Source organism: Uloborus diversus, chromosome 2 (assembly GCF_026930045.1).
Source record: "Uloborus diversus isolate 005 chromosome 2, Udiv.v.3.1, whole genome shotgun sequence".
Taxonomy (NCBI): domain Eukaryota; kingdom Metazoa; phylum Arthropoda; class Arachnida; order Araneae; family Uloboridae; genus Uloborus; species Uloborus diversus.
In genome coordinates this window covers 105,650,514-105,674,548 of record NC_072732.1, presented here as the reverse complement: position 1 = coordinate 105,674,548, position 24,035 = coordinate 105,650,514, and the positions used below count along the sequence as shown (strand labels likewise).

Below are 24,035 nucleotides of genomic sequence, written 5' to 3'. Positions count from 1 at the left end.
ACACCAAGTGGAGATAATTTTGAAATTGGTAACCCTATCTGCAGCGATCATATTTTTTCCCCACCCTTACTATCCTTTTGCAGTTCTGAGTTCATTTCGCTGATATATATTATTATTATTGTTAATTAAATTATGAGCAGGGAGAAAAGTGCTTACCAACGTCTTTTCAGAAAAATTTACAACACTGCAGCTAATTAGCTGTGATAAAACAAACAAGATTATTTAAAACCAAACTTATTTCTTTCCAAGAAACAAACAAGCATTATATTTATTTGGCAGTAACAATTATTTATCACTTGCAGGAGCATCACAAGAGTGCCGATTTTTTTCAAAATTAGCAAATTTAGTACAAGCTGAACCCTCTAATTTGACTTCCAAAAATTATTGGTTTCATACACGGAAATATGCTTTTGCTTCAGATTTGCTCATTCAATAAATTAGATGTGAAAGATCCGTTCTTGCTTATCAGAATTTTGTGAAGGGTCCGTTTTGGTTGATCGGGTTTTGTGAAAGGTCCGTTTTGGTTGATCGGATTTTTGTGAAGGGTCTGTTAAGGGACCCAAATATCCTTTGGCCAGACCCCTGAATAAGGAGTGTGTGTGTGTATGTAGACGTGTGTTTGTGCCCAGGCATGTGTGTGTAGTTGTGTGTATGTATAGGTGTGTGTTTGTGTCTGTGTGCAGGCATGAGTCTGTGTGTGTTTGTGTACAGGCATGAAAAAGTGGGTATGTGTGCGTTTGCATCTGTGTGCATGCATGAGTGTGTGTGTTTTGGTGTCCAGCATGCATGGTCTGTGCAGGCACGTGTGTGTGTGTGTAGGATATGGACGCAACCTGGAGACGGTTTTCGCTAGAGGAGCAGCATCGCGAGTTGCTGGTCGACGGTGGTGCTGCAGAGGATGGCGGGGGGAAAATAAAATCAGTGTAGCATCAGGGATAGTCAAATGAGAACAATAAGCAATGTGATTGCTCAAAAAAAAAAAAAAACAATTTGCAGCACATTTTGCTTTTTTTTTTTTTGCAGTTAAAGAAAACATCCAATTCTGCTTTGTTTTCGGAAACTTAGGCTTTGAAGCATCGTGTCTACATCTATCTTGTAAATGACCAAAGATGGCAACTACATTTCACACGTTGCTGAAAAGTTTCCGATCAAAAAACGATTTCCCCGATCAACTCTCCCATCCTCAGGCTTGTGCTTCCGAAGCATTAAATTGTCTTTTCCCCTGTCGAGTTTGTGCATAATTCCTGTTCACCGGAGGAATTTTTTTCTTGGGAACCATTGAGGGACAAAAATGGCGACTGCGGAAGTTTTTCGCGTCACCACTTTTTTATTGCCAGCGTCATTTTACTTCAAAATTTCAAATTTTTTCAGGAAATATCAACAAAAACTAAGATTAAATCTCATAGTACAAAACTCCTTGGGGAAAATTGGAAAAAAAAAAGATTTTTTTTGGGCAAAATTGAAAAGTTCCCTGACTTTTCCCTGACATTTTTAACTATGTCATTTTCCCTGACTATTCCAGATTTTCCCGGAGCGTACAAACCCTGACCACTGCACGTAGTGTTAAATCGTGAAACAATGATCGCAACATCCTTTACATTGGACATATTTTCTGTCATTAGTTGTCTGAAGTATAATTACATAGGAGAAAAGTTATTAATTCTTTTCTCCAGCACACTGTTAACTAAAATATTGAATGTTATTGTAGTTCTACTCTATTTCTAGTTTTTCCACAATAAGTTGTTGGTTCAGTAGAAAATGAATCTTCTAAGAACACTTTTTTTCCCTTTTGTGTTTCTTTTCCTCCATCCGTCTTACCCAGTCTTAAAATTATTACGAATATTTCTAATTCGTGCATTTTTTAGTTTCTGTATTACTCAAGTGGAACATTAAAAGGTGTTATAAAATTATTCAAAGTAATTTATCTATCAATTTTCAATGAATTGTATTTTAAAAATATTAATGAATTTAAAATTAAGGTATTTTAAAGATAAAGGGTCAGAAATTTTTAGATATAGATTATTAAATACAGGCAATGTATTCCAAGCATCTAAGATACTTTCATCTAAGATATTTTTACTAGTCACACAAACTTCAAATTTTGAATTCAGTTAGTATTTAGCAAATAAAGGAAAAGAAAATTGCAACACCTGAAAATATCAGTCACACGATATAGTTTTACAGCATACATTGTTAATTAGTTAACCAACAGATGGAGCTCTCTTGCTATCAAGTAGAAAATCCTTCATTAGTAAATTGGAGCTTGGCATTGCTACCTTTAAAACTTTACAAAGCATAAAATGGAGAACACTGTAAAATTTGATGAACAAGTTTTTAAAGTGCTTTTCAAGGAAATATGAGGGGGGAAAAAAAAGATCTTTTTTTTTAAACCAAAAAAGTCAGGATTTTTTACATGCTGGCTGTGACTTTTACCATGGCATTTACTACAGGTGTTAGAAACCTGAAAAATCTTGTATACATCACAAAAAATTAAATTATTGAATGGCTATCCCAAAGAAAATAACGAAAAATTAACTTACCTTAAATCTTTGGATGCAGGCATAATTATTGCATCTGTATCTAGTTTTTTGACGAGATTTTCGTTTATGTCTGCTTTGTGTTCAATATTATCTGTACTTTCTTTGACATTTACTATTTTTTGTTCTTTAGAAATATCTGTTTCTTCGGAATCACTAGATTTATTTACACACACTTTGGAAAGTTTCTCATTACTTTCATAACCATCACGTGAATCACATTTCTCATCCTCATCACTGTTTTGAATTTCTGAAAAAAATACAGATGTAATTTTAAACAAGAAAAAAATGAAACAGAACAGTTTAGAGCAAATGCTTTTTAATACATAAAAAGTAACTCCATGCCCAATTTGTAGGTCATGACCCCAGTCTCATGAGGTCTTGATATTATTCAGACTTGAAAAATAGATAACACAGCAGTTTTAAAATGACTACATAAAAAAACAGCACTGTTTTAATTTTACTCTGTAGTAATGTTTATTACAGTTGACATTCAGAATTTTTATTTCTACAGCAATGCAGATGCCAAGCTTAAAATGTCATGGCAACACTTTGCTTGGTAGGTGCTTTTTATCACTTGAAGGGTAGTGATCCAGACTTGAAGCCAATAATTTTACTATTTCTATATTTTTTTTTTTTTTTTTCAAATTTTTTGAATTAACATGATGCAAATAAGTTTGGGGAAACCTTGGACAAAATGTTAATGTTTTGGAAATATTTTAGGCTTAGAAAATTTTCTGCACCGCTACAAAATCCATTTTTTTGGATTTTGGGCATTAGTAATAGCAATAGATTGATTTTCTCATGAGCAGCAACTGGTTTTAAAAATACAGTAACCTCTTGTTAGATCTCGCTTTTTGGCGGACAAGGAAAAAGCGTGATGTAATCAAGATCATTAAAAACTTAACCATCCAACGTATAAGTTTCTTTTTTTTTTATATGATTTTCAAATGGTTTTGATGTAATTCACTAGTGTTCCCGCTAGGCCGTTTTAGAAGGGCGCAGCGCCCTGCCCTTTTTCATATCGGCAGAATGAGCCCAGCCCTTCTTTTAGATTGCAAAATGTGCCCCGCCCTTTTCAAAAATAACAATATGCGCCCTGTGTATTTAAAAAGATGCCTCAAGCATCGTTTGGACCTGCCGCGATATCGGGGCAATTTTATTTGTCCAGAGATCATCTGCGAAAATGCTCATGTCTTGCCATTGTCCCCAGAATTTCACCCTGAAAACAGCCCCATGAATAAAAGGAGATGCAAACACCTAGGTAAAGAGGGGATAAGATTCTCGGAATTCTAACAGACATATCAGTTGGAAAAAAAAGATAGATATCTTTCTTCCACTGAGGATGGGTTTGAAAGGGCGAGGGAAGGTGTTCGGTCGTCTGAGATGGCGGGGGGGGGGGGGGGGGGGAGGGAGATTATTGTTTAATTCCTCCCCATCCTTGAGTTTCTGAGAATCAACAATTAGAGAGGGAGGGTGGTAGGTAGGCTTCCTATTATATTATCTTCATCTGTAGGACTATGGGGTGCCAGTTCCAGGAAAAATAGAAGGGGTACTACTTGTCAGACAAGAACAGATGCAGATAAACTGCTCCAGTCCGAGTGCAAATGCAAATGGTTCTTAATTTGAAAATACACGGTTCTTGACGATGATGCTGGCCGAAAAAATATGAAGTTTACTGAAATTTTTCAGGCTGTTCCTTTTTCATTTTTCCTGCAAAACAGAATAGAAGCAGGGTTTGTATGCTCTTGATAATCCTTGTAAAGGGCTTGGAAAAAGCGTTTATTTTGAAGTGATTGATAAAGTTTTGAAACCTAATATAGTGCTTGAATTCCTTAGGGTCTAAGAATGCACAACCTGTGGCCCGCGAAGCCTGTTGAATTAACCCGCGAAAAATTCTAAAGAAATATATATTAAAAAAATTGAAAAAAAAAAAAGAAATAACTAAGTTTGCGAAATTACCGTTTCAAAACTCATTTACTTGTCTAGTTAATTTTAAGGTCCAATACAGGTCGATTTTACCTCATTTATAACTATCAATTCCCCGAAATCGCACTTGCAAAATCGAAAGATTAACGAAAATAAAGTAACAAAAACGGCACTTTCACCAAAATGAAAATTATTTTTGAAATGTAATGTTGAATTGAGCAATAAACATCGTATGAATAGGTCATTTTCGTAGCGCTTCAGCCATTTGTGTCCGTTTTTCGTTTGCACGTGGAAATTAGGCTTAGCTAATTTTGGCGCATTGCTAGTTATTGTGAAGCAATCTTTTCGCATCTGTTTCCGATTGGTGAACTTTCTAATTGTTTTCTAAGTAGTACACAGTACAAAGTCTACTGAACCAAAATACAAGGGTATTTTTTTGTTATCTTAAACTTTTAGCCTCCCCCCCTCCCCCCAAAAAGTTTGAAATGGAAACATATTGTTCTGTGTGAAATTTGCCAAGGAAATTTTCAGCTGCAAAATATTTATTCATTCCTTTTTGCTGAGTATTTGTATTATCTCTGAATAGGAGTTGTATACTAACAGATTATTTAAAAAAACTTATTGACAACATACTTTTAACATACTTGTGCTTTTTCCTAACTAAAATGATTTTGCACTGTTTCTTTTTTTTATACATAAAAAACTATAATATTGCTTTTAAAAAAATCACAAAAATAAAATGCTGATGTATTAAATTTTCATAAAATTGTCAGTGAAATTAAAATTTTGGATTGGCCCCAGCTGCTTTGGTAACGCATACATCTGCAAACACATTTGTGTCATGAAGTTGTGTCAAGTCCAACACTAGGCATTCAAATAAAGCCTTTTTGTTTTCCACTTTGCTACAACTGCATTTTTAAAGCACTGCACACTATATTTTAATAATTATTCTGTTTGAAGCATAATGTATTTAAAAAAGTTGAATTTACATTCATCATGATTTTGATATCTACTAAAATACTTAATGGCATAATGCACATTACCAGGCAGTTTTTAGATAGGAAGGGGGGATCCGTAATTAAATACTGTTCATCTTACATTGCAATTCAAAGGATTTTGAAAGGCCTAGAATTTTTTATTCTTATTGAAAAGTAGTCACAATTATGGCCCGAAAAGTGTTGAAACACACCCAAAGAAAATATTCAGCATTAGCTAAATGTTCCTACGGAGTTTGAAAAATGTGCTTATAGTTGGCATTTGGGGAAGGGGGAGGGCAATCTAACCTAAAGACAAGTGCATTTTCTGGAAGAAATGATATTCAATACTGAAGTTAATGGTGGTGGTCGGGGGGGGGGGGGCAAGGGTGTGCACGAATGAATTTCCGGGTCCCGCTCCATGTTGTTTGTCTCTATATTTCACCCCTAGTTTAAAAAATATTGGACCCCTTGGGGATCAGGCCCTTGCCAACAGACCCTTCTCCCCCTCCCCGCTGTGCATGCCCCTGAGGTGGCGGTGCTCATGTTACAGACGAATGGATGAAATTTTCGCAAGGGGTTTTAAGATGTTATTTTTCTCCTTTTTTGGGGGGGGGGGATCAGTATTTTTTGATTGGTGCGTCATTGATCTTGGATGGGGGAAGATCGCATTGAAATATATATAGTGCCCTTTTTATAATAAATAGTGCCCCTTTCAAAGACCTGCAACCTGCCCTTTTTTTCTCTAGAGTGAACACTATAATTCACAAATGTACTATCACACTAGAGGTGGGCAATGTCGTTCTTTTTAATGATCCGTTCATCAGAGTATCGTTCATTCTTTTGATCCGTTCATTTAACTCGTTCATTTAAAAAAGTTGCAGGTGATTTCTCGACTCACGTACAATCGAAATGTTTTATTAGATTAGTAATATTCTCTGAAGGAAAAATAATTAAAATGATCTAAAAGTAGGAAAATATATCTATGCAAATTAATCAAAAGATATTTTATTTGGGGTCAGGTGTAGAATGTTCAGATAAGCATAATTAATCTGCTTTTTCTTCAGCAGTAGGTGTTATCAGCATACTCTAAAAAGAGCCTCACAGGTTTCGGAAAGCATTACGAGTCAGCAAATAAATAAGATGAAAGTATTTCTTAATATATTAGTATAAGCAAAAGTTATTGCAGAACTAATGTTCTTGAAAAAAATTCAGAATACTGTATAAAAAAATGACAAGTTGACAAAATTTAAAAAGAAATAACGTAGTTACAGCCAATTTTTTAAAGTAAACATGTGTTTTTTAAATAAAAACTGATGTAAGTTGTCAAAACTGATCTTTTCTGATCCCAAAACAAGCACCTGTCAACCATGGGATGTACCCAAAAGAAAAAGGTGCATTCCTTAAAATATTTTTCTCTGGCTACAGCACTGGATATACGTATAACATCACAAAAAAATAATAGACGATGTATAGCGAAAAAAACAACAGCAAATATATTGGCAGCTTGGCTGGAGTACTACATAATTTAATTTAAAAAAAAACTCACCTATATTAGGGAGCTTCAAAATTTTTTACAATACTGATAAGAACAGGAAAAAAACCGCAACACCTTTTTAAACGCGGAAAAAAGATTGCACGAGGGCTGTTTTTTTAACAACTTCCGATGTGGTGTTAAAATAAAACTAGTGAGAGTAATTAAATAAATTTATTATCAAAAGTTAGGTACATTATTAGTTACTTTTCGGCATAATCGCCATTTAAATTGAGGCATTTTTCATACCTGGGTACAAGCTTCTTAATATCTTCTTCATAGAAGTTTGCCGCCAGTGATTTGAGATGGGTTTTCATGGCGTTTTTGCAGCCTAACTTGTCAGTTACGATAGTGTATAGGGCTGACCTTGAAATCTCAGGAAACTGATCGGATAGGTCCGTATCGTAAACCTCCGATTGCTTCTTACAGTTTGGTCAACTCGATCAACAAGGCCTTCGTTTGCGACCGACTTTCGTCCTTGGCCCCCTTCATCATGAATGTCACCTCGTCCATCTTTAAATTTCCTACACCAATCACGCACTGCACTGTCACTCATAAAGCTTTCACCGTATACTCGTTTCATTCTACGGTGAATCTCGCACTTGGCGGGAAATTCTATCACAGGGTTCGTACTCAATTTCTGAAATAAAATGAAGGAGTTTTGGAGGAGTTTTGAAGGAGAAAAATGAGATTTTGAAGGAGTACTAATGAGCTGCCCGTAAATAATGTCTCACTTTTTTTTCAAATGTTTGACCCCTTTCTTCTTTGTCACAAAGTGTCACACTTCATCTTACTCCTCCTCTTTTCACGTCATATTTTTTATAATAACTGCTAAAAGGTTACTTTTTGTCACCCTCTCTCTTCCCCTTGTCGCAATTTCATGAACCGCTCCGCCCTTCTCAAGGCATGACATCACTTGTGGACGTTACAATATCATAACTGCGATTTTTTCGTGAACCAGTCTCCCCCTCAAGACATGACATCACTTGTGGATGACCCATTTTACAATATTATAACTGCCATTTGCTAAACAATTCTTTTTTTAACACAATCACTTAACATAGTACATCTGCTTATGTATTTCTAAATATTTAAATAATAATTAGAAAAACTGACTTTTGCAGATGAGTGTGGTGGAGAGAAAAGCACAGTCAAGCACCATTTAAGCATGGTTTACTTTATTTATGATATGTCTAAGTCATCTAATAATATTTTCACCTTCAACTTTTATTACTTCTATGATCAATTTGTAAATCACATCTATATGAAAATATACAAAATTACTACATTAAAATCACCCTGATACCTTGGCCCTTGTGATGAAGGAAAGTTGTGTCAACCGAAGTATTTTAAGTTACTGTCATAGAAGAAGACTGTGGAGTCTTGAAATAAAAAAGGAGTTTTGAAGGACTTTAAACCAAAATGAAGGAGTATTGGAGGAGTTTTGAAGGAGCGTACGAACCCTGTATCATGGTAGCCATGTTTATGTGTCACTAGATATACTGGTAATGACGTCGGACGCCCGAAAAGGAGTGAGGTTGTAGTGGGAGAGATGCGCAGTCAAATGCCGCACATTACTGGCCGATGCCGTCGCCCTGCCATCTAGCAGCACGATCGGATGTTGAAAAAAAAAAAAAAAACAGCCCTCGTAATAATCCTTATTAAAAATCTCAGGCTATTGAATCTCTACATAGTATAAAATGAAGTCTCCAAAAAGTATCTGTTTGTGTGAACACGCAAAACTCGAAAACTACCCGGCCGATTTCGTTGAAATTTTCACAGTACCAATCTTTTAGCACCAGAAAGGTTTGCAGATCAGTTTGAAAAAAACTCGATAAATAGTTCTTTTTTCATTCCTATTTAGGCCCAATTTTCACATAAAGTCCCAAATATGGGGGTGAAAAATTGCTTGTACATATTAATATTACGTACCGTTGGAAAGTAGAATTTTCCACTTGCTATGCGATTTGTTTCAATGCTTTAACTTAATTAAGGAGGGAGTTATTTGCATTTATAGCTCGAATGTTTTTAGGCTTGACTGAATTTAGGAACTACTTTCTTCATTAAATCTATCAATAAAAAGGGAAGGAATTGTCCAACAGTTTGTTTTTTTTTTTTTTTCACACCATTGGAAAAAGCGGCATTTTTTACTCCAGATCTATCTCGACCTATGGTCGGAAAATTTTAAGCTTCTATCTCAAAAGGAAAAAAAATTACAAGCCTTTTAAAATCAGATTAAAAAAATCTCATGTCCATTCAAATTGTCATTTTCTTTCTCATTTTCATTTCTTAAACTTAATTTTATTTTGTGTCTCCATGGTTACGCTTTTTAAATTCATCTTTCTCAATTTAATTTCTTAAAGGTATTTTAATATCTGTCATCATTGTTTGGAGGGGAAATTTTGCATGACTTATTTTTTTATTTATTTATTTAAGCCTGATTGTTGAATATACGTCACTTGACACAATTTTTATTTTCAAGGTGAAACGAGCAACGCAGCTAGTGTACAATAAGCGACTAGTAAGTCGCCAACAAAGTTAAAAATATAGCCAAATCAATATAGATGGCAGTTGATAGGGATGTTATAGAAGACAAAAGGATCTCCAAATAAGTGATAAAAGGTACTTTTAGAAATAATTTTGGCGACAGGAAACATGAGGATTTTAGCATGTGCGTGGGACAGCAAGTGGAAAGTTCTTTGTTAGTAGCCCAAACAATTACACAAAACATTACTAATGGATAGATTGGGAAATTGCAAACAAATTGCAAAAAACTAAACTGCAAGAATTTAAAGACAAATGATGATTAAAACAGAAATTAAAAAAGTTCGAAATGAATATATTGTACTGCACTAAGAAAAAGGAAAATTGAGATCGATTAAGCGTTAAAATTTTGAAGATGAATGTTTTTTTTTTTTTTTTAAATGCGATTTTATCACAAGTGCAGCAATACAATGTTCCAAACTGCCTTCCGTTCAAAAGAAGGGTTGTTCCATAAGTAACCATATTATTTCCATTAATCTCTTTTGCCAGTCCAGGTCATTCTTCCTTTCTTTGATGCAAATCCTGATTTGTGTACCCAAGCACAAATCTTTTCTGCACCAAAGGAGAAGGGTGTTTGTTTTCCTCTACTTCGGCCAGTATGACACCTGCCTGCTGTCTCTCACTCATTGTAAAGGCCCTAGTATCAATGCAAAAGAAAATGGCTTAAACTGAAATATTCTATGGTATATACAGGTATATTGGATGACAAGAATTGACACAGCTTTTCAGCAAATTCAGAAGAATAAAAGCATCTTAGTTTTGTTCATTGGTAAATAAGGAAGAACGAGACCTTTTCTGAATTATACCATATGTTTTCATGAATAGTTTCAAACTTAAAACAAGGGGTTTTTTTTTTTTTTTTTAGGCTTTAATATTTCTGGAGACAAGAAAAGATCGATATATATCCGAAGGAGCGATGTAGCGAGGGGCTACTATATTTCATGATAAGTAAAGAGAAGAAAATTAAGTAGAGAACAAAAATATGAAACAAAAAATTACAATAATAATAAAAAAAGAAACGAAAGAAAGAGAAAGTTGCAGATTCACAGAAGATTTTCACCCCTGTTCATACCATAAAACAAAATTAAAAGAGACAAACATTTATTGCTGAACAATTAATTTAAATCTAAATTTCTAGAAACTACATGATACTTTCTATTAAAAGCTTGAATCAATATGAAAAATAAAGCACCTTCAGATTCTGAAGTATGAGCTGATGCAGTTTGTTCAGCTAAGAGTTTTTGTTGACGAGCTAAATACTGTTGCACAAATTCATTTTGTTCTGTAGCAGCATCTAACTAAAAGAAAATAAGAAAAAATTAACAAATTTATTCTTGGCAAAAAAAAAAGCAAATTAAACAGATTAGAAGCAAAAAAATTAAATAACATTAAGACATTAAATACTTTCATACTACATTACCCACAAAATTCTTTATTTTATTTAATTTTGCATCACTACTCATAGCAAAAACAAGATATCTCTTTTGACACTAGATCACTTAGCTCTTCTATTCCTCAAGAAAAAAAAATAGCCTCAATTATTTTTTGTGATCTACTGTTTACTGTTAAGCACTTTGATGGCTCCACCAGCATTCACTAGAGAGTGGATCCATAAGAAACAGCAAAGTTTACCCTTTTCTTTTTCTCTCTCTAGTAATAAAATCAAAAAGTTTCCCTTCTGGATTAAATTAATTTCTGGTATCAATTTATCATTACTAGGCAAAAAATAAACAAATTTAAAAATTAGGTTTTACTTAAACCTATTTCAATAATATATAAGAGAAATTGTATCTTATTAAAAAGCTCTTATTTTTTAGTGTTACTGTACTAAATAAAATTCCAAGAAGAGCAATACAAGACAGTTTGTCATTTTACAGTTGTTAAGATAGGAATAAAAATAGGAACTATTGACGGAAAATAAAAAAATAAATATAAAACAATTGTTTTCTGTTTTTCCCCCCAAACGGGTTTATTTCCACTTGAGAGAAAATTGCAAATTTCTATAATTCTGGCACCAAAAAAAATGTATTCAGAAATTCAGAATATTTACACTCCAATGTTTTTTTGGTTTGAAAACTTTTTATGTTCCGTATCTCACACAAGAACATTAAATTTGATAATGTACGCTGTAAGAATTTAATTTCTCTGTATGTACACCCAAGTACAGAGTTAGCATAAAAGAATATCCCGGTTTTAAAAAATTTTATTTCATAAACTATTACACAAAATTGATACATAAAAATAAGGATAAACTGTGTAAGTTTTTTTAAGGTGTGTAACTACTTAAACATGCATATTCTGTGCTAGCGAAGCCAGAAATTCCTTCCAGAAGGAGGTTTTTGTCACAACAATCTTTACACGTGTATTAACTACTGTATTAAGATTGACAAAACCTAGAACTCTGGGGGGTGTTTTTACCCCCCCCCCTCCCCTTTGCTGCACCACTGACATTCCGCAACAATGAATTGGGCATGCAGGTGATGATTGCTCTTTATGCGTTAGCCAGCCAGATCCTCAAACCTAACCCCATGTGACTTTTTTTATGAGATTTCATCAAAGACAAAGTTTAAACACCACCATTGCCTACAACATTGCAAAAACTGAAAGATTGCATTTGAGTAGCGTTACGAAAAAAAGTGAAAGTGAATCAATGAAAACAATAAAGAAAAATTAAATAACTGTAGTAGACATGTTGTAACGATCAAAGGAAGAGGATTCATTATGGTTTGATATCATTAGAAATTAAAAGCGAAACAACATAATGCAAAAAAAAAGGCGGATTTACAATTATTCCATTCATCACCAATACTAGTGCTAAGAACTTAAAATTTCTTACAATCATTTCAAAAACTGAAAGCAAACTACACTACACATTTATTTCTATGATTTTGACTACCATGACAAGCTTTTTTTAACACGCTTTTATTAGCTTCACCTGTATGTATGTATGTATGTATGTATCTTGTAATGGAATCTTGCAGCTCAAATTTCGCCCACTTCCTGCGATCGGATTCTTTTGAAATTTGGCACGCGATCTCAGACCCGATGACAATGCAATATTCTATAATCAAATTAATTAATTAACCCTTTTAATTGTTAGTTTCCTCCAATTTTAATCAATATTTTGGCATAAATCCAACAATGTGAAAAAGGAAAAATTTTAAAAAATACATCAAAAAATGCTCGCAAAAATTATTTAAAAATATCTACAAAAACCTTTTAATTTTTCTGCATCAGACAAAATTTGTTCCAATGTTCCAAGGTAATTAGAACATGAAATATAATTGTTTTTAACTAATTTCATGCCAAAATTTAGGTGAGCCTTCAATTGGAAATTCATTGCTGATCAGACCATTGTTGAACAAAACTTTTATTCAAATGCATCTCAAATTTTCAAAGTAATATAAATATGATTTCCGCAAACATACATCGATGACTAACAGTAGCTTCCCATCGGGGTGCCCTTGTCTTAACTTTATGATATTACCTCGCTCTCGTTTTATAAATAATTTCGTCGCTTGATAATTCTCCAACATAAGACTAAAAAGCAGAAAAATAAAATAATAGTTTAAAAAACTAAAAAAAACACGCTTTCGTAGCAAAATGAACTAAAAAGTGAAAAATAATCTTTGGATGATAGTAGTTGACCAATCACTTAATTTTAATATAATACAAAAAAGCGTGGGGGCTTCTCATCAGTTGTCCTGAATTTCTTCCATTTGTTGTCCAAGCAAAAATGTAAATAGACAGCCCCCCACGGTTTTTTGTATTACATTAAAATTAAGTGATTGGTCAACTGCTATCATCCAAAGATTATTTTTCACTTTTTAGTTCATTTTGCTACGAAAGCGTGTTTTTTTAGTTTTTTAAACTATTATTTTATTTCATTAATCTTAATGAATGCAAAGTAGAAAAACAATATTTTTGAGGAAAAAAGATAAGACAGAAGTATGGATTATTACGTAAATAAAATTTAGGTTCCAAGGAGTTCATAAAATCAAACTTAAACTGCATATATTTGTATCATGTCAAACTTAAAATTTTTAAGTGGGGAAGGGAATACTCCAAACAAGATAAGAAACATTAGAACTTAAAAAAAGCCAACATAAGGACAAATATTTGTCTTTTTTTCATTTCTAAATTATTCATTTTAAATGATACTTACTTCTAGCTTTAAATCACCACCTAAAAAACAAAACGACTTTTTAATAAATTAATAAAAATATGAACTAAAATAAATATAAGAAAAAATATCAAAGTTTCAAAAATCAGAAAAAGGATGGGAACATTCTCATGTTCAACAAAATATCAGGGTTGGTATAAAAACCTTTTTTTTTTCTTTTTTTTTTTTTTTTTTGAAAAAACCAAAAAACTTTTTTTTTAAATTTAAACCAGGTTTTTTGGTTTAAACCGGGTTTATTTGGATTTTATTACTATTTGTAAAGAAAACAATTTTACTTTAAGGAAAATCATAAAGATTTAATGAATTAATTGTTAAGGAATGTGTTTAATATTCATATTTGGGTCATTCTCCAGAAAATATAACTTATGAACTCGAATATTTTTCAATTTTGAAACTTTTTGCTTTTTTTTTTCATTCTTACATGAAAGCGGGGTTGTTTGGTTTAAACCAATTGGTTTTTTTAAAAAAAAACTATGCGGTTTTTTTTAAAATGGTTTTTTTTAAAGCCAAAAAAAAATCCATTTTACAGGTTTATATTGATTTCCCCACACATATTGAAAAATGTAAAATTCCATTTATGCTAAGTTCCTAGCTAAGTTGCAGAAATAAATACTAAAACTGCAAAGTTGTTTCTTCAAAATGTATTACAAGCTTTAATCGAAAAAAAATATTAATATATTTTTTATTTCATATATGTCATGCCATAAAGCAGATTTCAGTCAACTTCCATCATTATGCTTAATTTGCATGATTAGTTAAGATTTACTAAGGATTGAATCTTTTATTGCAGATGCAATGCATTATATTGCTCACTCCTGTTGCAGGGGTGTGACATTTTTGCCCATTTATTTGTATTTTCCTGGAATTTTAACTTTGACTTGTAAGGTAATCAACAGTCTAACTTAATTGTTTGCACCTAAAAATTAAGATTTGTTCTGCAAGTGAACACAAATAATATATTTTGAATCAAATTAAAAAAAAAAGTTTATACTTCATATTATGATACATAATAGTTTCTTATATTATAATGTAGGAAGATTAAAAGACAAATTTTTAATATCCAAGAACAAAATGCAAATGTATGCGTAAAAATTGATTGAAAAATATATAAATCTTCACATATAAAATACACTTTCCATTGGTGTTTTTTTTTGGGGGGGGGGATTCTGTGTGCTCAAAAGATTTTGATTGGCTATACACCTATGCTGCTTTATGACTATTGGGTGTAGATAACTCTTAGTTTTTTTCCCCCCTTTCGTTCATTGGAATTGGGATTTTGGTATTTGCTTTGCCTTAGCTAACCTGTGCAGTTTACAAAAGTTACTTACTCATATTGTTTTAAAAAGAACGTCTAATTCTGGTAGAAAAAAAGACCTAATCTGGCTTTCGTCTGATGAAATCAAAAATGAAGCCAGTATTTTGTATCATAAAGGGTCCATATATACATGCATACTAATATGTTAATCAAGTTAAACATTTCAATCAATATTTTCCCGCAAAAAGCTATTTTAATTATTTAATTTAATTACAAGATTTTGTTCTAATCTCTTTAATTAATTCAAGAAATTAGGTATAATGTGACTATTGAATATGTAGCGGGTGTTAGAATTTGAAGTAGCTAAAATGTATAAGCTGAAAAACTCACTACGTACAAATACAATTGATTTTTATTTAAGTTCTAAAATATTGCACACATTATACTTAACAAAAAGGTTAGGAATAAACTTAAAGTGATAGCAAGCAACTCTCTTGCGTGTCGCGACATGGTTTTATATCTTCTACGTGATGCACATCACGTGATGCCAAATTTACATAATGTGGCGTTGCCACATACTCCCCCTGCAGTCCGAAAGGCGTCATAATTGAAAGCGGACTACAGGACAAGAGATTCTTCCAGATTTTGTGACAGTATTTTTTAACGGTTCTGAACTTGAAAGCTCAGAATCAAAAAAAAGCGGGTTTGAGTCGATCTATAGAAACAGAAGATTTTTTTCCATCTATGTCCAGATGAAATACTTTATCATTTCTGGAAATTACTTTGTAAGGACCAACGTAAGGGGGCTCCAGAGGTTTACGCACACGATCAACTTGCATAAAGACATGAGTTGTAGTAGACAAGTCTTTAAACACAAATGTAGAATCTTTTACATGACGAGAAGCTGGAGCAGGTCTAAGTTTCCTCATATGTTGTCGCAGGAGATCCACAAAAACCAATGGAGGAATACGTGGATGGGATCCTGAAAAAAATTCTCCAGGCAGTGTGAGAGGTTGACCATATACAAGCTCAGCAGGCGAAACACAAAGATCTTCTTTTACACTTGAACGGATCCCAAGCATGACGAATTGTAGGGAATCCAACCAATTTGACGAATGAGCCATCAAAGAACTCTTTAAATGATGGTGAAAGCGCTGTACGAATCCATTCGCTTGAGGATGATAACTAGTAGTTTTAATTTGTTGAGTTCCCAGAAATTCGCAAAGGGAAGTGAAAAGATTACTTCGCAGGTTCGAGCCACGATCTGTAGTGAGAACGCGAGGAACTCCGAATCTAGAAACCCAACCTTCTAAAAACGTTTTAGCTATGGTATCTGCAGTCTGGTCTTTCATAGGAAATGCTTCTGGCCATCTGGAGTAACGGTCGATGCACGTAAGTAGATAGTAGTTTCCGCGAGCAGGTTTAAGCGGGCCAACGATGTCTAAATTAATATGATGAAATCTTGATAAAGGCAAAGGAAATGTGCCGAAAGCAGATTTTGTATGTCTTGTGATTTTAGCTTTTTGGTAAGACAAACAAGACTTACACCACCTTTGACAGTCCTGGCTCATAGATTTCCACACAAAACGCTTTTTGAGTAATTTCAAAGTAGCTTTAATACCAGGATGAGACAAGAAATGTATGAAATCGAATACTTTCCATTGAAAAGTCTTTGGAACATATAGTCTTACAACTTTTGTTGAAACATCATAATATAATGGCTTGTCGGTCGTAGTGAAAGACACTAGTTTGAGATCAAGACCGGTACCCGAATCAAGCAAAGACAACAATTCCACGTCCGTAGATTGATCAGCAGCCGTTGTAGCGTAGTCAATAGAACCAGAAAAATTTATTTCGGAAATTCTAGAGAAAGTATCGCGACTAAATTTTTTGTACCGGAAAGATGTTGTAGACCCGTAGTAAATTGACTTATATATTCCATATGCCTAATTTGGCGTGGAGAATAATTATCATGCTTTTGAGAAAATACAAAAGTAAGTGGCTTATGATCTGTAAAAATTACTGTTTCTCTGCCTTCCAACATATGTTTGAAGTGTTTGACAGACAAATAAGCAGCCATCAATTCACGATCAAAAACGCTATATTTCTGCTGTGTGCGAGAGTTTTTTAGAAAACAACCTAACAGTTCAACTACCCCGTCAACGCATTGCTGCAAAGCAGCTCCAACAGCAAAATCACTAGCATCTACTGATAATGATACTTTTGCATTAGGAGCAGGGAAAGTTAGAGCAGTAGAGTTAATAATTCTTTACATTTTTCAAACGTGTCAATGGTCGTTTTGTTCCACGAAATAACAGAGTTATCATTTTTTACTTTTCCTTTTGTATAGTCATTTAAACAACCCTGAATTTTAACAGCATCTTTCAAAAAATTATGATAAAAATTTAATGTTGCCAAAAATCGTCTCAACTCGAGAACTGTTTTTGGCAAGGGAAATTCTTTGATCGCCTTAATTTTTTCCGGAATAGGAGATATTCCTATTTTCGAAACTGAAAAACCTAAGAAATTTACCTCAGGTTTTCCAAAAACACATTTTTGAAAATTTATAACCAAACCATGTTTACTTAAAGTTTGAAAAACACGTTCTAAGTCTTTTTTAAGAGTTTCCTCATCAGAAGAAGCGATTAATGAATCATCTACGTATGCATAACAACAATCTAAATCTCTTAAAATATTATCCAGATATCTTTGAAACGATTGTGAAGCATTACGTAATCCGAAAGTCATGTAAACATATTCAAAAAGTCCGATGGGGGTGGTTACAGCGGTTTTTGGTATATCCTTTGACTCGACGGGTACTTGATGATACGCTTAACCATATCAATCCGACTAAAAATAGTTTTTCCTCGCAAACTAGCAACGAAGTCGTGAATATGAGGCAATGGGTAACGGTCGGGTATTGTTACCCGATTGAGCCGTCTAAAATCTCCACAAATACGCCATGTACCATCTTTGTTAGGTACAAAGTGAACCGGACTGGCCCAAGGACTTTTGAACGGCCTAATAATTCCTTGCTGCAATAAATCCTTAAATTGCTTTTTTAGAATAACCAATTTTTCTGGGTTCAACCGTCGAGGTTTAGAAAATACAGGAGAACTTGTTGTTTCAATACAGTGGGTTAAAGACGTAAGTTTTGGCTTGCTATTTAAGTTAGCAGAAAAAAGATCAGGATATTTTTCGAGTATTGCATGATAAGGTGAATGAGCTGAAACTGGAGTCAATCCCTGTACTTCCGAAGTACCAATTAAACCTTTTACTGCAAGAGTCGAGGAGGTATCGATTAACTGTCTTATTTTTAACGTCAACTAAAAGTGAGTAAGATTCTAAAAAATGGGATGAGAAACATCCGCAATGAGAAAAGACCAACGAAAATTTTTTCGCAACCCGAAATCCAAATTTAAAGTTACTTTCCCGTAAGTCAAAATTTTAGACCCATTTGCCGCATACAACTGTAGACTATCGGGCTGCCTACGATGTGTTAATGCTTTCGGGTAACAACTCAAGACAGCACCACTATCTACAAGATATTTCAATCTAGTTTTTGAATCAGGAATAAATAATTGACTTCCATACGCGTACTGTACCGCCGTCGATTGAACGGTACCGCCAGTTTCCCGAGTAAGTGTATTTACCGGAACATTTGAAAGCTCTTTCCCCATATTTAGAATGATACCAACATAATTTATGTGAACCATCAACTAAGTTTTGTCTAGTTTTGGACTTAGAACTAGATGCTCTATTACAAAACTTATTGTTATTTCGAAATCTGGAACGAGATAAACGTTTTACAGAATTTTTCAACTCAATAATTTCATTTTTGAGTGTTTCAATCGTAGAACTACTTTCAACACTAGAAATTTCAAATGAACCGTTTGAAACTTCATTAATTTTATCGGCAATCAAAGCTAAACCAGCTAAATTATCCGTAGAGGCTGATAAAATTTGCTGCATATTAGTAGGCAAACGTTGCAACCATAAATTACGCAACAGGTTTTCATCAATGTTTTTACCTGCTAAATTCTGCATTTCATTTAATAAATGAGAAGGCCGACAATCACCTAATTGAAGATCGCGCAATGACTTTTGAAGTTTAATTGATTCAGACTAGGCAAAATAAGCAAGAATTTTTTCTTTTAATTTGGAATATGCATTATCAGTTGGCGGATTGAGAATCAATTCTTTAACGCAAGTTAGAACCTTTGTATTTAAAGCAGCAATGATGTGGTGAAATTTTGTTAATTCGATAACAATGCCACTTAATGTAAATTGGGATTCAATTTGAGTAAACCATAACTAAGGGTCAATTTCCCAAAATGGAGGTGCTTTAAATCCGACTCTGGAATGTTCCAATTTTGAATCACTTGGAATGCTAACTTTTTCATTCAAATTTTCCTTAGACATAATTTTAAACTATATCATACACAGTTTAATTATATGTATCTATAAACACAAGGCAGAACAATTAGATAGAGTTTCTAAACAATATAGCTGATCAATCCAGAACGAAAAAGAAGTCCTCGCATTAGATAAGAAATACCGGCAATGAAAACAAACAATGCTTCACTTACCCAATTGAAGAATTTGAACGCATGGACGTTTTCACACATCTGAGAGTTCGAGCACAATAACTGTGTAAACGTTTTGAATGAATATTTGAAGTCCTTCAGTGTTGAAATCTTGACCACTAAGTGTTCAAATATTGTGAATACAGTGCAAAGTTAGAGCTAGGAAACGGGTCAACAATGTAGCGGGTATTAGAATTTGAAGTAGCTAAAATGTATAAGCTGAAAAACTCACTAAGTACAAATACAATTGATTTTTATTTGAGTTCTAAAATATTGCACACATTATACTTAACAAAAAGGTTAGGAATAAACTTAAAGTGATAGCAAGCAACTCTCTTGCGTGTCACAACATGGTTTTATATCTTCTACGTGATGCACATCACGTGATGCCAAATTTACATAATCTGTCATTGCCACAAATAACTGTTAATTACATGGAACCTTAATTACCTTCCAAAAATTAATTGTTTTTCTCGCAAATAGAATTTAAACCAAAAGAACCCGGTTTAAACCAAAAAAGTTTTTTTTTTGGTTTTTTTGAAAAAAAAACCGTTTTTTTTTACCAACCCTGCATGAAAGTGTTACCTTCTAGAAGTAGCAATAAACAATGGCCCAGCTAATTCTAATTATTTTACTCATAAATAAAAAAAATAATAAAATGCCTTGTTCACGGAGAAAAACTTTTAATATTTAAAAATTGAGGCCAATTTAATATCAAAGTAGTAATTTTGTTAACTGTGCAAACAATTTGCTATTTTAATTATTAGTGGGAATATAAAATTCAGCCTTCTTAATTAAAGTACGGCTTAATTAGTAGTTTCAAATGTATGTTAAAAAATAGTACTTAGTAAATTTGAGGATATACTGGCAATTTATAATTTTGGTAGAATGCCTATAATTGATATATTTCCCCTCCATCATTTATTTACACCTCAGAAGTAATGACATTGATAAGGTCTGTCACTAAGGTGAGGAACTTTCCATTAATATAGGGTACCTACATTTTTCAAGGAATTTTTTTTTTTCTTTGTTGCTACAATCTGCACATGCTAAGTAGTGATGTGCCGGATCGTTAAAAAAGTAGATCCGTGGATACGGATCATTAGTGTCAAGATCCGCGAATACAGATCTCAATTTTTTTTTTTACCCAATTCAACTATCCAAGTGTAAAATTTGTTACGGAAGGTATTTCCGTCAGAATAATGGCAGTTTCTTCAAAAAATGTCAACTGCGGCAAAAATACAATCAAGACTATGATTTACTCTTTAAAAAAATCTCCGTTAAAAATGAGGGAGAGTTGGAAGGAAAATGGAATGTGAAAAATCATTTCTAGCTTGCTTGGTAGATGTAGGATACAGGAACATAAGAGTGTAAAGCTGCTACTGGACAGGCTAGAAATAATTTTTCGCATTTTATTTCAGCTTAAATGCAGCGCTGACCCATTCCACCGAACTTACTCCCACCGACGAAATACAGAGCCGGGAACACCTTTACAAATAGTAAATACAATAGAGAATTTAGTCTCACTTTTTTGGAAGGATGCCAAGAAAAACAAAAATAAAGAATAGCAGAAACCTCAAATTAATAACAAAAACTAATATTAAATTAAAAATTAAAAACCAAACATGTCCCAGGGAGCAGACCTCATATTAAGTTGAATTTCGCGGGTCAGATTACACATTTGTTAACAAATATTAACTGACGGGAGGTAAAAATTTTAAATCATTGAGCTTTTTCTCCTCATCTTCCGACTATGAAATCGCTACTAATCACGCGTATTAAAAGCTTAGAATTGCATTTAAAATTTACTAAACTAGATTATAGCTCCTATTGTATATCAGTTGGAAGTTTCAAATAAATATCAAATGCAGAAAACTTCGTTCTTTCAATTAGGGCCAACATTTTTAACGTACGGGTAAATTTTTACTACGCTAATTGTGAAAAACGTTAAGTCGGTTTTTAATTAATATCTCCAGTAATTAAAGTTCTACCAAGACGAGGACAAGCTAAGAACACTTTCGATCAAGTCACCTTTTGAACGAAAAATGAGCTATCAAAATCGGTTTATCTGTTTGGGAGCTACGATGCCACAAAAGACACACTGATACACACTTTTAAAACTTATTTCCCCTTACTTTTTTTTTGCAACCGAGGGGGGGGGATACAAATTGGCTTCTGAAATGATACCTTAAAATTTAAATAGGGAATAAAACCTAATTTAAGTGGAATTTAAGAGTCTTTTACTCAAATATTTAAAAAAATTTAGAATAGAAATGATCCGTTTAAGATCCGTCAAAAAAGTAACGGATACGGATACATATCTTTATTTTCCCTCGGATATCCGGAATATCACTAATGCTAAGCATATGAAAACATGTTCACATCCTTTTTTACATTAATTTGCATACCTTAAATTAAAGTTCACGGAGGTGAGACGTCAGAATAACTACACTAAGTTTTTAAAGCAAAATCTATCTTCTTGTTTTTCGACAAAAATCTCACAACTTCAACTATGGCTGAAAATAAAAAAGGGGGCTCCCCTTGATTTGAAAATTTGATGTCATTACTGCCACGCGTTAATGAGGAATGGCATTTTGTGTTTAGGAAACGGAGGTGAGAATTTATTGTGTGACATGACTCCTTACCCCACTAAAACAAACTAAAACACAATAATAAAAAAATAAATATACTTAAACAATTAGTATTTGAGATACTTGTGAAAGGAATAATAAATAAATAAATATATACTTTTAATTAATGAAGTTATAGCAACATAAACAGTCACACAATGTGTGTGACATGCCACGAGGTGAGAATTCACATGTTCTGAAGCAAATATACTCATTTTTTTTTTCAGAAATAATTGTTGGCAGGTTTAAATAGATATATTTTTGATGAAATTAAAAATCATTGTTAAATGAATTGTTCCTTGAAGTTTTTACTGTAAAAGGCGTGTGACAGAAAAGTTGCACTTTTTGAAGAATGACCCATTTGTACAGAATTTCTTCGTAATTAGGTATTAAGAGTAAAATCTTGTAATTTCATTTCCTTATGCTTAAAGATTTCTTTTGGAGAATATTATTTGTGAATCTTTAACTATTATAAAAAATACAATGTGTAAATGGATCAGTATAAATCAGAGGTTCCTAAAATTTGGACTTACATGGGAATTTGTGACTCCCTAACACTAATTACTGCGTAAAATTTCCTAACTCTGAGTTAATGTCTTCTGCTCTGGCAAGAATCTTGGATTTTTGAGATTTTTAGAAAATATCAATTAAAGAGAAAATTTACAAAATATTTTAAATTTCAAGCCTGTGAGTTAATTATTTCTGCTTTGGCCATGGGGCTGAATTTTGAGAATTTTATAAAAAATTATGTAAATACGAGTGACATTACAAAGTAGTACATACACTATATGACCAAAAGTATTCCCTATTCCCTGCCGGTTATATATTTTTCTCTATTCCACCATCACTTATAATGATTGCTATATAGCTAGATAACGGGGCCCATCTGTGTAGCTGACCTTGAGTACCTCCCCAACCCTCAAACAGAATTCTGAGAATTTCTTTTGGTATTTCAAGGTTGTATAGCTTTTGGAAATTACATTAATGATGAATAAATACATCATAATAGTACATAACTCTAATTATTTTAATAATAAATTAACAAAATTGCTATGAGTAATTTTTAGTTTATATTGATAATATCTTAGTTGAAAAGATAAATACTGAAAATATCATGATATTTTAAAAATTAACATCGGATATATATCAGGATATATATCGGCGAATCCTGCAATTAAAGGAGAGGGGGGGGGGGGAATGGCAAACATTTTCCCGATCTCGCTAAACGCAAAGTTTTGAATTTCACATTTTTCTTGTCAAATTGCTTATGAATACTTGAATTTTATACAAAGCACTTGTTCTTTTTCTAGTAATTCATCTCTTTCTGATGGGCTATTTTTATTTGAACTTGCAAAAGTCGGGTATTAATCGATTGCGCCGTTTTGAAAATGGCGCCGCGATTTTAAAAATAGCTCAAAAATTAAAACAAATAATTTGAATGAGTCAAAATAAAGTCAAATATACTGGTTTAAGATTACAAATGAGCAATTTTCACACTCATATGAGAAAATGTTTCGTTTTTGCGATCTCAATTTGCGTTATGTTCATTTGCTTGCAAATTTTTTTTATTATTATGTAATTGCCAATAATAATTGGGGGGAAGGGGGTCTGTTTGCCTTGTTCACTAAGAAAAATTTCCAGGAAAACAAAGGTCAAGGGAGTGCTTTTTGCTCGATTAATCAGAGGGCACTTGTTTTTTATTTTATGGTAAAATCCATTTTTAAAAAGTAAATTTTGAATTAATCTCATTGTAACTGACCAAATAGTTTCTCACATAACTAAGTCTTGCAAGTGTATTATTTGAAAGTAATTTTACAGTGATAATCACAAAAAATTAGGGCAAAATTAACCAATTTATTTTAT

The 24,035-nt window shown here is 33.0% G+C and overlaps 1 protein-coding gene across 1 annotated transcript in view; it reads right to left on the bottom strand.

Annotated features, from left to right (window-relative positions):
- LOC129216467 (apoptotic chromatin condensation inducer in the nucleus-like) overlaps positions 1 to 24,035 on the bottom strand; it is a 43,723-nt gene that overhangs the window by 5,377 nt on the left and 14,311 nt on the right. The window contains exons 3-5 of the mRNA XM_054850681.1: positions 13,684 to 13,703; positions 10,711 to 10,816; positions 2,541 to 2,787 (exon numbers count right to left, since the gene is read on the bottom strand). Of these exons, the coding sequence (XP_054706656.1) occupies positions 2,541 to 2,787; positions 10,711 to 10,816; positions 13,684 to 13,703 (373 nt within the window). The remainder of the gene's footprint in view (positions 1 to 2,540; positions 2,788 to 10,710; positions 10,817 to 13,683; positions 13,704 to 24,035) is intronic.